General features: G+C 47.4%; 2 protein-coding genes across 5 annotated transcripts in view; one reads left to right on the forward strand and one right to left on the reverse strand.

Moving 5' to 3' along the window:
• Nucleotides 1–2489, forward strand: part of LOC117811792 (F-box only protein 11-like) — a 14854-nt gene extending 12365 nt beyond the window's left edge. The window contains exon 10 of the mRNA XM_034682265.1: nt 1065–2489. Coding sequence (XP_034538156.1) covers nt 1065–1213 — 149 coding nt within the window. The 3' untranslated portion in view covers nt 1214–2489. The remainder of the gene's footprint in view (nt 1–1064) is intronic.
• On the reverse strand, nt 2457–14541 carry msh6 (mutS homolog 6 (E. coli)). 4 transcript variants are annotated; one of them, XM_034681798.1, is made up of 11 exons: nt 14160–14541; nt 12277–12482; nt 11424–11602; nt 8559–11121; nt 6899–7182; nt 6703–6820; nt 5964–6053; nt 4964–5118; nt 3819–4018; nt 3053–3110; nt 2457–2906 (listed from the first exon to the last, which is right to left on the reverse strand). In XM_034681798.1, the coding sequence occupies exons 1-11, from the start codon at nt 14399–14401 to the stop codon at nt 2883–2885; spliced, it is 4119 nt and encodes a 1372-aa protein (XP_034537689.1). In that variant the 5' UTR covers nt 14402–14541; the 3' UTR covers nt 2457–2882. The 4 variants fall into 4 exon arrangements, with proteins under 4 accessions (XP_034537689.1, XP_034537688.1, XP_034537690.1 ...); XM_034681797.1 differs by having other exon boundaries at nt 2457–3004; XM_034681799.1 differs by having other exon boundaries at nt 2457–3110; nt 12277–12479; nt 14160–14540.
• Nucleotides 14542–15035: the final 494 nt, after the last annotated feature.

The raw sequence follows: 15035 nt of genomic DNA on the forward strand, positions 1-15035 counted from the left end.
GGGGGTTGGGACTTCTGTTGTTGTCCTGCCGACGTCACAGACGCAGAGCTCAACTCCTTCTGGATCCAAAGTCTTTACCAGTCTAACAGCTTATCAGTCGAAGCCCCTGGAAGGCACGCAGGTGTAACCAACGCCTCGTAGACGTCCACTGAGAGTCTCTGCAAAGAGAGAGACCATGTCCTCTGAGTCATTCTGGGTCTTTCTTCTTTTCAGGGTCCTGATACTTCTGACCATGTGATGCTGATGTGCCTAAAGATGAAGTATTTCCTTATTTATGAAACTTATACTGAAGTATAACTTCACAAGATGCTCCACGTTCCTCATTTTTAACAGGTGGCTGCTCCTCTGACAGCCGAGCTGTAGACTCAAATAATGACTTTATTCTCATCAATGTCACTTCCTTATCACCGACCAATCAAAATCAAGAAGGGGCGGGGCTTCTGATATCCGCTTTGTCAACAACAAAGGCGGCAGTCCGTACAGAGGTACAAAGAGCGGCTGTTAATGACACGGTTTATAAGTTTAACAGTTTTAATATTTCGTTTTGAAATGTTGTAAAATGAAGCAAACGAATGAGAGAAAAAAAAACCTTAGTGGACACACCCCTCAGTGGACACACCCCTCAGTGGACACACCCCTCAGTGGACACACCCCTCAGTGGACACACCCCTCAGTGGACACACCCCATAGTGGACACACCCCTCAGTGGACACACCCCTCAGTGGACACACCCCATAGTGGACACGCCCCCTTCATGGACACACCTCTCAGTGGACACACCCCCTTAGTGGACACACCCCCTTAGTGCCTGCTTCAGTCTCTTGATAATATCAGTAATATTAATTTAATAGGACCATGGTCATTTCTCAGATCCTAAAAGAAAGACCTAGGATAAGTGCACCATGATCCAGAATCAGGACAGCTGATTGGTCGCTGAGCAGTGCTGTCATTAACATGTCCTGCAGCAGGTCAGGTGTGAGTCCCCACATTAAACTGAACCCAGAGATAGACCTGAGTTTTATTAAGCTGTCTTCTTTATTCTTCAGACCTTTAATGTTCTTCATCATCCTTCTTCTTCTGCAGATTCTTCTGTGACTGCGGCGCAGGGACGCTGTCGAACCCTTGCACGTTAGCTGGAGAGCCGACTCACGACACGGACACACTGTACGACTCGGCTCCTCCTATAGAGTCCAACACGCTGCAGCACAACTGATCCCTCTGAGTGCTTCTGCAGGACCGGACACCAGACACTTTATGATGTGCAGCGGAGGAAACTCAAACCCAGATTCACTTTCACAGAGCATAAACAAGGACTTCACAAAGACATGCTCAAAGAAGACCTTTAGAGAGACCGTCTGATTAAAGGATGACTGGCTTTATCTCCCCCCCCCACCCCTCGGCTATTTGACAGAAGAGAAGACGACGATGGGACGAGAGGAGCTGACTCAGGGTGTGTTGGTTTTGTTAGAGATGGACTAAAAGCCGCCGAGGCTCGCCCTCTGATGAAGAGGATCCTGCAGTCATGTACAGACCCACGCGCTCCGTCAGGAGAGGCACAACTTTATTCACACGGCGGCGAAGACGCCCCGAACCCAACGATGCTTCCATCACTGAGCAAACCAACGAGAAAAACGACCCAGCACTTCAGCTTTCTGTTTTTTTTTTCCTCCAGAACTGTTGAGATTTGATTTTAATGCTTTTTGTGTAGTTTTGTATTTTCATGCAAAGATCTTACTGTACTTGAATGTCTTTATTTTATTAAATGTTAAATCTGTTGGTTCTTACACCCTAGGATCGCTGTAATTATACGTGTCGCAGTATCTAACTTCTTTCTGTGAAAGAGAAAAGAGAGGAAACACTAAAACAGCTTCTCCAGCAACGTTCACTTTTTACATTTGCAATATAGAAAATAAGAGATGCTGAAACGCTCTCTCACAAGACTTCTCTCTGTTCCCCGTTTGGAGTTCCATCCTGAATGTTTGTGTTTCTGCAGTTTCAGTGGGTTTACATGATCTATGCATACGTTGTTCTTATCAGCCTCTTTAAAAGCAGCTGTCTCTCAGGAGGCTCAGAAGAGTGAAGATTCAGTTTAAGGACCCATGAAGAAGACCGGTCTTTAATCCTTCCATGAATAAAACTCTTGTTTCCAGTCTGAGGAGTAAAGTGGAGTCTTGTGAGAGTACAGATCATTGATGTTTGTTTGTTAATGTTGCTGGAGAATTTAAAAAGCTTTGACTCTACTGAAGCTGAGACAAGTATCTACACAGCCCTCTATGGTTTCATTGCCCCCCCCTCCTCCTCCCCTCTCATGTGTACTGGTGATTGTGGGTTCTCATACAGACTGAAATGTATGCATGTATCATAACATCTAGACTTAATATATTGTGAAGTATTCAATAACCGTTATGTAGGCGCTAGCGTGAATTAAAGGGTTTAATTTCCTAGATGAAACATTGTCATTTTTTAAAATAAACTTTATTAGATCATAACAGTAGTGTTTTTATTTTAGAGCTGAGGAAACAATCAGCAGAAACAAAGTGTGTGTGAGTACAGACTGTTCAACATCTGGATCAGAGAGGAGTGTGTGTTCAAACTGCAGGAAGTTCAACATCTGGACAAGAGAGAAGAAGAGTGTGTTCAACTAAAGACTGTTCAACATCTGGATCAGAGAGAAGAAGAGTGTGTTCAACTAAAGACTGTTCAACATCTGGACCAGAGAGGAGAAGAGTGTGTTCAACTAAAGACTGTTCAACATCTGGACCAGAGAGGAGAAGAGTGTGTTCAACTAAAGACTGTTCAACATCTGGACCAGAGAGAAGAAGTGTGTGTTCAAACTACAGGAAGTTCAACATCTGGACAAGAGAGAAGAAGAGTGGGTTCAACTAAAGACTGTTCAACATCTGGACCAGAGAGGAGAAGTGTGTGTTCAACTAAATACTGTTCAACATCTGGATCAGAGAGAAGAGAAGTGTGTGTACAACTAAAGACTGTTCAACATCTGGACCAGAGAGAAGAAGAGTGGGTTCAACTAAAGACTGTTCAACATCTGGACCAGAGAGGAGAAGTGTGTGTTTCCCAGAGAGGCATCTTCAGCGAACTGACACAGCTTCCTGAAAGAAAAAAGAAGAGATCGGTTATGAGCGTTGATATTTTATTATCACTCCCGAGGTTCTAATCTCACTCCTGAGGTTCTAATATCACTCCTGAGGTTCTAATCTCACTCCTGAGGTTCTAATCTCACTCCTGATGTTATAATCTCACTCCTGATGTTCTAATCTCACTCCTGATGTTCTAATCTCACTCCTGATGTTCTAAACTCACTCCTGATGTTCTAAACTCACTCCTGAGGTTCTAATCTCACTCCTGAGGTTCTAATCTCACTCCTGAGGTTCTAATCTCACTCCTGATGTTCTAATCTCACTCCTGATGTTCTAAACTCACTCCTGATGTTCTAAACTCACTCCTGAGGTTCTAATCTCACTCCTGATGTTCTAATCTCACTCCTGATGTTCTAAACTCACTCCTGAGGTTCTAATCTCACTCCTGAGGTTCTAATCTCACTCCTGATGTTCTAATCTCACTCCTGAGGTTCTAATCTCACTCCTGATGTTCTAATCTCACTCCTGATGTTCTAAACTCACTCCTGATGTTATAATCTCACTCCTGATGTTCTAATCTCACTCCTGATGTTCTAATCTCACTCCTGATGTTCTAAACTCACTCCTGAGGTTCTAATCTCACTCCTGATGTTCTAATCTCACTCCTGATGTTCTAATCTCACTCCTGATGTTAGAGCAGGGGGATTTATTTGTACGTACTTGAAGAGGCGGAGGCTGATGGTGCTCTTCTCAAACTCTCGGGCCTTCCTGTGTCCTGATTGGATGACCTCCTCGGGCAGGTTGGCCAGGCGAGCTGCGTTGAAGCCGTAACTCTTGGGACAAGCGCCGGAGATGAACTTGTAGAGGAATGTGATCGTCTCCTGACTCGGGTCCTCACATTCGTTCTCCACCATGCACGCCTGACGGGGACAGAGCAGAGAGAGGATACTTTAAAACTTTAGAAAATAACAGAGCAGAGATTCAGAGGAGACTGAGCTAACCTCACAGAAACTAGTCCCTCAAATGATTTGCACCACTTTACTGCACTTCTCTGTTGGTGCAGATTTGTGGCTTTGTAATACAAAGCTTCAAATTTGTACTTTTCATCAAGGAGGACGAGTAAAAACTACAATTTATTAATAATGCATCAGTAATTATAAATCTATCTGTGAGTGTAGTACAGGTCTGCATCATGTCACTGTAGAAACAGGAGCTTGAGTTGCAGCATGAGGAGCACCCATCATGTGGTCTGCAGAGAAGCAGGCGTGAGGTAACGCTCACAGACTGAAGAGATGTGTCATCTCTACAGAAGTGAAACTCCACAGCACAGGATCTTCTTCCTAAGAGCTCAGAGGAACTGATGCACGAGCAGCCGGCAGATTCATGAGTGGAAATCATTTCACAGAAGTCAGTTAGAGGTTGAGACAGACGAGCACCCACAATGAGGACAGCAGGTGTGCTGGAGGGGATCACACTAACAGCTAACTTCACTCTCTGTATGCAGACATGTTCCATCAGTTCATCCTGTCCTCTTCTCTCAGCTCTGATGCTTTAATATTAAAGCTTTCAGGACTCTTAGAGGACAGTTTGATCTCTTACTGAAGAGGAAACTTTCTTTCTTCAAACTAAGGAGACAGATTGTATCTCAGAGACATGTTAGACAGCAGGAGAGTAATCAGTGTGAGGTGTTCTGGGTAAATAAGGAAGCTGTCAGCTGTTTATGACCCCACTCTTTATAAAAGCTCAGAAAGAGAGCATCACTAAAATCAAACCCAGAACATGTTCTATGAGAGGAATCCTTCTGCAGCTTTTTACATGTTAACACTTCCAGACTGTCGTCTTCCTCCAGCTCGTCTTGAACTCACCATGTGACCCAGCCTCACGGCGGGGCAGTGGGCGTAGTCCTCCACCAGGGAGTGGTAATGGGTGGAGAAGAGCGTGCGGCAGCAGATTTTCTCAGCCAGCTCCTTCACCACGGCGCTGGCGATGGCTGTGCCGTCATACGTGGCTGTGCCCCTTCCTGCAGAGCGGGAACAGCAGAGGGGGGGGGAACAACATGAAAACACACACACACACACTGACTGCACCGACACACACTGTCTGCACCGACACACACTGACTGCACCGACACACACTGACTGCACCCACACACACTGTCTGCACCGACACACACTGACTGCACCGACACACACTGACTGCACCCACACACACTGACTGCACCCACACACACTGTCTGTACCGACACACACTGACTGCACCGACACACACTGTCTGCACCGACACACACTGACTGCACCGACACACACTGTCTGCACCGACACACACTGACTGCACCGACACACACTGACTGCACCGACACACACTGACTGCACCCACACACACTGACTGCACCCACACACACTGACTGCACCGACACACACTGACTGCACCGACACACACTGACTGCACCCACACACACTGACTGCACCCACACACACTGTCTGCACCGACACACACTGTCTGCACCGACACATACTGTCTGCACCGACACACACTGACTGCACCGACACACACTGACTGCACGACACACACTGTCTGCACGACACACACTGACTGCACCCACACACACTGACTGCACCGACACACACTGACTGCACCGACACACACTGTCTGCACCGACACACACTGTCTGCACCGACACACACTGACTGCACGACACACACTGACTGCACCAACACACACTGACTGCACCGACACACACTGACTGCACCGACACACACTGTCTGCACCGACACACACTGTCTGCACCGACACACACTGTCTGCACCGACACACACTGACTGCACCGACACACACTGTCTGCACCGACACACAGACAGGACTCACCTAACTCGTCCAGGAGCACCAGGGAGTGTGTGGTGGCGTGGTGCAGGATGCTGGCGGTCTCGCTCAGCTCCACGAAGAAGGTGCTCTCTCCTGCAAAGACAGAGAGGTTACTGAGAGCCTGGAGGAAGGAGATCACTCCTCATGAGTAGAGATCCTTTATCTGTGGTTTTAGAAACAGAGGTACCGAGTAGAGCAGATAAAACTATGAAACCTCAAACTGCACACGCCTTTAAGTCACTACTTTTATTTCTGAATCCCCCTGTAGAGCAACACAACTTTAAATCTATTATTTTGTTGGTTTTGTGATAAAAACAGGGTAACTGAGGACGTTTCAGAGGGATGGACTGTAGAAGAGGAACCAGAGAACGTGCTGCAGACTGAGCTCACATTTTAAATCACAATGCTGGATTTTACAGTTTTATAGTTCTGATTATTGAAAAGTGGAAAGATGAATTTGCATCCTTTATTTAGAATTCTGAATCTTTATTTTTGGGGCATTTATTGGATAAGATGCCTGAAGAGAGACATGGACATGTGGGGAGTAGAGAGCGGGGGAAGACATGCTGCAGAACGTCGAGGCCGGGACTCGAATCAGAGACCACTAAGTGATCCTTTAAAGTACCAGAGGGACTTCAGTACTGGCCTCAGTATCAGAACTTCAGAGTTCAGCTGATAAGGGATGAAAGTGAACCCCGTTAGAGCCTCTTTAGAGCCCCGTCAAACGAGCTCATGATGTTACCTGCCATGATCCGATCTGAGGCGCCCAGCCGAGTGAAGACCCGGTCCACCGGAGAGAAGCGGAGACTCTCAGCAGGAACGTAGCAGCCCAGCTGAGCCAGGATGATCACCAGTCCACACTGAGTGAAGACACAGAGACCCAGGGTGAGCCCACAGAGACCAGGACCACCAGTCCATGTGTCCTAATAAGACCTCACCTGTCTCATGAGGGTGGACTTCCCGCCCATGTTCGGCCCTGTGACGAGGACGCAGGAGGCGTGGCCGGTCACCTCGGCGCCCTCGCTGCTTCCCGGGCAGCCGATGAAGATGTCGTTAGGAATGAAGTCGTCTCCAAAGAAGGTCTTCGTGACGCAAGGATGGCGAGATCCGGTGAGGTCGAGGAAGGGCGCCACCTCATCATCACTCTCAGGGAGAATCACCTGAGGTCTGGTCATCGGCCCGTCGCCGCCCTGACTGTAGCGGGACAGAGCGAGGAGGACGTCTGAGGAGGAGAGAGGAACATGAGGGACTCTGTAGATCAGCTGTGTCAGAGCTGACTCCTGACTGATACAGGATTCATTCACTGAGGTAGAGCTGAAGTCTGACTGATACAGGATTCATTCACTGAGGTAGAGCTGACTCCTGACTGATACAGGATTCATTCACTGAGGTAGAACTGACTCCTGACTGATACAGGATTCATTCACTGAGGTAGAGCTGAAGTCTGACTGATACAGGATTCATTCACTGAGGTAGAACTGACTCCTGACTGATACAGGATTCATTCACTGAGGTAGAACTGAAGTCTGACTGATACAGGATTCATTCACTGAGGTAGAACTGACTCCTGACTGATACAGGATTCATTCACTGAGGTAGAACTGACTCCTGACTGATACAGGATTCATTCACTGAGGTAGAGCTGACTCCTGACTGATACAGGATTCATTCACTGAGGTAGAACTGAAGTCTGACTGATACAGGATTCATTCACTGAGGTAGAACTGAAGCCTGATTCATTCACTGAGGTAGAACTGACTCCTGACTGATACAGGATTCATTCACTGAGGTAGAACTGACTCCTGACTGATACAGGATTCATTCACTGAGGTAGAGCTGAAGTCTGACTGATACAGGATTCATTCACTGAGGTAGAACTGACTCCTGACTGATACAGGATTCATTCACTGAGGTAGAGCTGACTCCTGACTGATACAGGATTCATTCACTGAGGTAGAGCTGACTCCTGACTGATACAGGATTCATTCACTGAGGTAGAGCTGAAGTCTGACTGATACAGGATTCATTTAATAAGGTAACGATCTCAATCACTGACATGCTGCTTCATGCTGGAGGGAAACAGACCTTTTCTAAAGGTGCTTTTGGAACAAATATGCAAAGATCCCCTGAAGTCTGCTTCCTCTGACCGAGGACTTTATAACGAACACGTCTGAGAGAGTCATGAAGTCTGGAGTCAGAGCTCAAACAATGACGTCATTGAGACGCTCCCTAAGCAGTGATCTCTGCACAGTATGTGTTATGAGTTATTTCATGTCATTATTGACACACATGTAGAATCATGTTCCTCTTAAGGTTCTCAGGAACTTTACCTGATTCAAATTCAAAACTTCAGTCAACGAGAGTCAACAAACTATCTTTAAAATAAACTCAGACTCACTGAAGGCTCAGAGACTCAGAGAGAACTCCATCCCATAATACTCATAATGGAGATTAATGAGTAACATCTGAAGAGCAGACTTAACGAGTTTCTCTTCAGAGACTGAAATCACAGAGAGGATCAGAGAAACCTGAGTGAGTCCCTCTGATGGACTCACGCTCTGAATGAAGGATTAACAGGGACACAGTAAAGGTAATCACCGAGGACCGCCATGCACTCCACGCCGGTCTTCCAGTCTTTGTAGTTCTTGTCGAAGTTGTAGAAGAGTCTCCTCATGCAGTCCTTCAGAGCCGCGTCCCTCTTCTCCTCGAAGCCCTGCAGCTCAGAGAACATCCTCTCCGTCTCCTTGGTAACGTACCGCTTCCAGCCTTTCTTTGTGGACTTCACGTCGTACTCCTCGGGGATGCTCCTCTCAGAGACCGAGTCCGGCACCTCCATCTGGTAGCGGTTCCTCCCCGACCCCCAGTAGGACATGTTCTTGCAGCCCAGCCTCTTCTTCTGTCGGTCCAGGTAGTCCTGCAGCTCGCGCTCGCAGCTCGTGATGGAGGTCAGGGCTTGGTCGAACTCCGGGTCGAAGCCGGTCTTGGGGGTGATGACCCCCGTGGTGCGAGCCTTCTTGTGGTCGAAGGCGGTCTCCCAGCGCCGGAGTTCAGCAGAGAGGTCCGGGAAGAGGCCTTCTTTTTCAGTTTTCAGAGTCAACACTTGGCGGAGCAGACCGGAGCGGGACTCTCCTGCGACCGGAGCGAGGACTGAGATGACCTCCTGCATGGTCTGGAATCCTTCCAGGGCGGACAGGAAGTCTGCGATCTTGCGTTTGCTGTAGGTGACCTCCTCGTAGAGGACGGCCCTGCTGTCGGGGTGGTCCTGGTCCTTCAGGGTGCCGATGCTGTGGATTTTACTGAGGAGACGCTCCAAGTCTGGGAGCTTCTTCAGCAGGTCTGATACCTCTGTGGCCTGAGCGGGAGCCTCCATCAGGTCCTCCACGGCGTCCAGCCGGTCCTTTATGGATGTGGGGTTACACAGGGGAGCACAGATCCACTGCTTCAAAAGCCTCTTACCAAACGGGGTACAGCAGGAGTCCAGTCTCTCCAGCAGAGTCCCTTCTGATCCTCCTGAGCCGTTCTGAAAGATCTCCAGGTTGGCCAGGGTCACCCCATCCAGGACCATCCTCTGCCGGGTCTGAGCGAAGAACCCTGCAGGTCCTGCAGCTCTCTCCATCTCCACATCCACAGGGACGTACTCTTCAAAGTTCGCCATGGAGAGCAGCTCCTGGTCCACCAGACACTTCTTCAGGTAGAAGACGCACCCCCCCAGAGCCGACAGGGCCAGCTCGTAGCCCTCTTTAGGAGTGAGACCCAGAGAGTCGCTGTCAGAGGTCATCTTCTTCAGGAGAGCAGGAATGAAGCGGGACCCCTTCCCCTGATCGCTGAAGTAGTCCTCCTCTGAGAAGGTTTTCAGAGTCTTCTGTGCGTCCCAGAACTGGGACCCTGCGGTCAGTCCTTCCTGGAGCGCCGAGGACAGGGACGCTTTGAGGATCTTGCGGGTCTCCACAGACGGGTTCCCCTTCTCAAAGAGGACCTCAGCGGGGGCGTAGTGAGCGATCAGGGTACGCAGACGAGAGCAGTGACGGTCGTCTGAGAACTGCCCCACATGGAAGAACCCCACAGACGTGTCCACAAAGCAGACTCCGTAGGTCCGGCACCGACCCGAGCTCTCCTCCTCCGCCTTCTCCTTCAGACTCAGGAGGAACTTACTCTGACTCTCAGACGGCGCCCCGTCCAGCACGCTGTACGTCTGGGTCCCCCTCGTGATGATCCGGCACACCTCTCTTCTCACCACCTTGTCGAACTTGGTGGGCCGGGACATGGTCTTACAGCGGGCCTCCATCATGTCGGGGGTCTCCGTCTGCTCCACGCGAGCCACCTTGTAGCCTTTCTGGACCAGCACGTCTGAGAAACGCCCGAAGCCGATCTCTGGGAACCCGGAGTGCGCCCAGGTCCCCCTCATGAAGGTGAGGCCCAGCTCGTGGACCCCGACCACGGCGTCCATGTGGTACAGCTCGTAGAACTTGCCCACTTTGTAGAAGATGACGGTGTCGTACATCGTGGACTTGAGCTGCCACCAGCGCCGCATCCCGGGCGTGTTCCTGTTCAGGAAGTCTTCAGGCACGTACAGGCTGCCCGGGTCGTAGTCCTCCTCTGACTGTCGACGCCGTCCGCCATCTTTCCTTCTCCCATCGTGCAACCACTCCAGCTTCTCGTGGTCCCAGGTCGTGGTCCCTCCGGCGCCCCCTGATCCGTTAGTCTGACTCTCGAAGTTCTCAGGAGCAGAGAACGCAGAGAGGCGAGATTTGGTGTCAGCGGCGACGGCTGCAGGAACTCGTTTTGGCGTGTGAGCCGGCGTGGAAGGCGTCTTCGCTTTGATGGGGGCGGTCTTTCCTGAAGGACGTTTACGTTTTGCAGCCGGCTTCACGGGACTATCTGCTTCTGACGCCTCGTTGCTCTCCTCTCCTTCCTCGGCGCTGCTCACAGTACCTTCCTCCTCCTCCTCCTCCTCGCTGCTGGACGCCGCCTGATCCGGTTTGAATTCCTCTTCTGACCCGTCGCTGTCTGAGGGCGCGATGATGCGCCGACGTTTGGCCTTGTTTCCTTTTTCTTTTGAAGCTCTGGACGAACGTCGGCTGACCTTCGGGGACTTCTTGTCTTCGTTTTTGTACTCATCATCATCACTGATGTCTTCATCGGACAACGTGGATTTATCCAGCTGGAGGAGAAGAAGAGGAGAAGAGGTGAGGACAAAAAGTGACATGATAGAAAACGTGAAACCATCACATCCTGTCATAACGATATAACAGTCCTGAAACTGACTCCTACATGAAGCTGAAGTCCATGTTTGACTTTATTCCCATTCCTCCCCAGAGGCGGGTTTTAAACTCTAACCAACATTTCATCAGCCAATCAGCTTCAAGCAGAATCAAGAGACCTTAACTCTCCTGATTATGAAACACGATCCTGAGGTAACTCCACACATGACTGATTCAGTAATCAAATAGAACCAGGAATAACCTCCATGTCTTCATCCTCATCCTCCTCTTCATCATCAGATGGATCCACACAGAGAGGCATCTTCAGCCTCTCCTCAGGACCGTCAGACCGAGCTCTGTCAGCCAGCTCCATCGCCCGACGGATCACCGGTTTACCGCTGAAGAACACTCCTCCTGTTTTCGCCTCGCTGCTGTCAGAGCCTGTGAAGGATCAGAGACACGTGATGAAGCTTCCTTTGAATATAAAACATGTGACAGACATCTTCATGCAGGAAGAGACACAGACGTCTGATCTTCATGCAGGAAGAGAGAGACAGACATCTGATCTTCATGCAGGAAGAGAGAGACAGACGTCTGATCTTCATGCAGGAAGAGAGAGACAGACATCTGATCTTCATGCAGGAAGAGAGAGACAGACGTCTGATCTTCATGCAGGAAGAGAGAGACAGACGTCTGATCTTCATGCAGGAAGAGAGACACAGACATCTGATCTTCATGCAGGAAGAGAGAGACAGACATCTAATCTTCATGCAGGAAGAGAGAGACAGACATCTGATCTTCATGCAGGAAGAGAGAGACAGACATCTGATCTTCATGCAGGAAGAGAGAGACAGACATCTGATCTTCATGCAGGAAGAGAGAGACAGACATTTGATCTTCACGCAGGAAGAGAGAGACAGACATCTTATCTTCATGCAGGAAGAGAGAGACATACGTCTGATCTTCATGCAGGAAGAGAGACAGACATTTGATCTTCATGCAGGAAGAGAGAGACATACGTCTGATCTTCATGCAGGAAGAGAGACACAGACGTCTGATCTTCATGCAGGAAGAGAGAGATAGACATGTTAGGTTAGAGGTTAGAGGTGTCTAACCTTTGTACTCTCTGACGTATTTGGTGCTGACCCATCCTCTGGTCGGGGGTTCATCAAAGAAGTGAACGTGTATGCGCTGGTCCCGCCCCCTTCCCTTCATCTGCAGACCGGTCAGAGGCTGAGGCACCACCATGCACGGCCACCAGGGGTGTCCCTCCAGTTTGGTCCACACCAGAGCTCCAGCATTTAAAGAGCATGTGGAGCTGCTGGAGGAAGAACAACACAGAGGTCGTGTTTTAACTCACAGGATATAAGAACACAGATCCATGTGGGCATTTATAGAACCCAGTCTGAGTGCTGACACGTGGGGATGGTTCAACAGCTCGGAGCTTTTACACCTGGTCATCTGAAGGAGACCAGGCTGGAGGTCCCAGTCTGGAGGTCCCAGTCTGGAGGTCCCAGTCTGGAGGTCCCAGTCTGGAGGTCCCAGTCTGCTGCCTCCAGTATAGTTAACAGTTCTTCACCCAATATGAGCCGGTGTTGTTTTTATGATCGAGCTGTTTAATGCATCAACCTGACTTTAAGGTAATTAAAGGAGAGAGGGGCTGATGGAGATATTCAGACTTATAAAATAAACACGTATATATTCAGTCTGACTTTAAGGGTTTAAAAATGACATTACTTTATTTTTAATATTGATTTTAATGTTTTATTATTTTATTAATTTGAACTACCTGCTTCATTATTTATCTACTCAGTTTTAATGATATTTTTAGTCTTTATTTTTTAGCTTCAACTCTTTGAAAAAATGATTTTAATTATTTATATTCTTAATGTTAACTTTTAAAATCCATCTTTGTTTTGTTTTAATGTCTTTCCAATAAAAAGGGAGGATCAGAAACGTTTTAACTTCTTCTTCTTCACATGTAAATAAAATGTTTCAGTGCTTTCTAATGGAACTGAGTGATTTTGTTTTTTTGTATAATTATTTATTTTTTACTTGAAGGTTTATTTTCTATTTTACTTTCACATGATTGAAATAAAGACATCAAATAAAAATATGTTTATATTATTTCTGCTTCTTGTTTAGTCGCTGTAAAGAACTTTGTATGAAAGGTGCTTTATAAATAAAGATTGATTGATTGAATAGCTTGCCTTGATTTTATATTTCACTGTATTTTTGTTTATATGGTCTTGTAAATTCTGTTTTTTTAATGAATATGAATTATTATTTTTTCTGTATTTCTTAATAATCTAGTTTAAAACCATCTGAATAATTGATTCAGAGGAAAGGATCCTCTCTGACTCTAAAACACACTTTAACATTCACAGCAGACATTTAACATTAACCACAACAATCAGTGTTTTATAATGTGACACTTGTTTACATCAGATATGTTACATTATTTACATTAGAGATCATAATATACATGTTTAAATATACTTTCTGCAGAACTGTATTCATTAAGTCATGAGCACAGCTGAGGGCAGCCATGCCTGAATTAATTTACAAGTCAAAATAACAACAACAAAAGCAGCCCACGTGTCTCCACTATAAACAATACACAGTGTTTGAATATCATTAATAACACCTGAACCACGTGGCAGCCATGTCTGAGCATCCTGCATGGAGCACTGGACTCCTCTGCACAGACAGGCACCGAGCAGCATGGTGTGAAGGATACATTAACATAACGCTTTAAAGATACAACTCAGCTTTATTACATGGAAGTGAACATACTGCTTATTATGGGCTGTCATGTGGAACTCAATCTCCTTCATACAGCTTCAAAAGATCATCTTAATACTTTCACACGGCCCTGCAGACAGCCTCCAACAGAGCTGCAGAACACACCTCTCCAGGAGGTCTCAAGAGGTCTCCAGGAGGTCTCAAGAGGTCTCCAGGAGGTCCACAGCTCCCCACATGAGCTCATCGGACTCACCTTTCTTTGGGTGCTGGAGTTTTATCTCCAAACAGTTTGTTGAATCCTCCTTTAGCAGCCTTGGAGCCAGTCTTCGGCCCCTTGGCAGGCTGCTGGTTCGGGGTCTGCTTGGCTTGCTCTTTCGGAGAGGAGTTGGACTTGGAGGGCAGGTCCGCCTCGGTCGGAGAGGGACTGGGTTTGGGCTTGGGGACCGGAGGAGGGGACTTGGTGAAGAAGTTGAAGAGGTTGCTCTGCTTCGCCATGTTTGTGAGTTAAAGTCTGTTGAAGTGTTTAAAGTTGATCTCTCTGTTTTAGCCTCCTAGCATCACAGAGCAGCCTGCCACTCAGCTTCACTGCGCGCGCATCTTGTTCGCGGGAAAGACACGCACAGGACGTTGTGGGCGTGTCTTTCCCGCGTCCTCCAATCACAAGCCAGGACACCATTACCCGGAAGTCACATGTGTGTTCTTGGCGCTAAAGGGATTATTTTTTCCTCTAAACTTTATTTATAATATAGAGGACACAAACATGGAAGTACTTACATTTTTTATTTCACCAACAGATTAATTACAGATTAAAAACTTTATTATCTTAATTATGAAACAAATACATAGTTTATGGTGTTGTTGTAATCTATGTGCGGATAGAGGAGATAGTAAACATCAACAAACACAACCTTGTTTATTGATCAAGTAGGCCCACATGTCTAGAAATTTACATTGGACTGTCATTTTCTTGAATTGTATGTTTGTACTTTAGGCCAAAAACTATGAAAGAGGATTAGGACCACTGAAAAAAAGAAGAAGAAAATTAAGGTCCAATATATTCTCCTGAGATTAAAGTCAGATTCTGACTTTAATCTAAGAATTCTGATTTGTTTCTGTATATTATAATAAT

The sequence above is a fragment of the Notolabrus celidotus genome, chromosome 4, assembly GCF_009762535.1.
Source record: "Notolabrus celidotus isolate fNotCel1 chromosome 4, fNotCel1.pri, whole genome shotgun sequence".
NCBI classification, from domain to species: domain Eukaryota; kingdom Metazoa; phylum Chordata; class Actinopteri; order Labriformes; family Labridae; genus Notolabrus; species Notolabrus celidotus.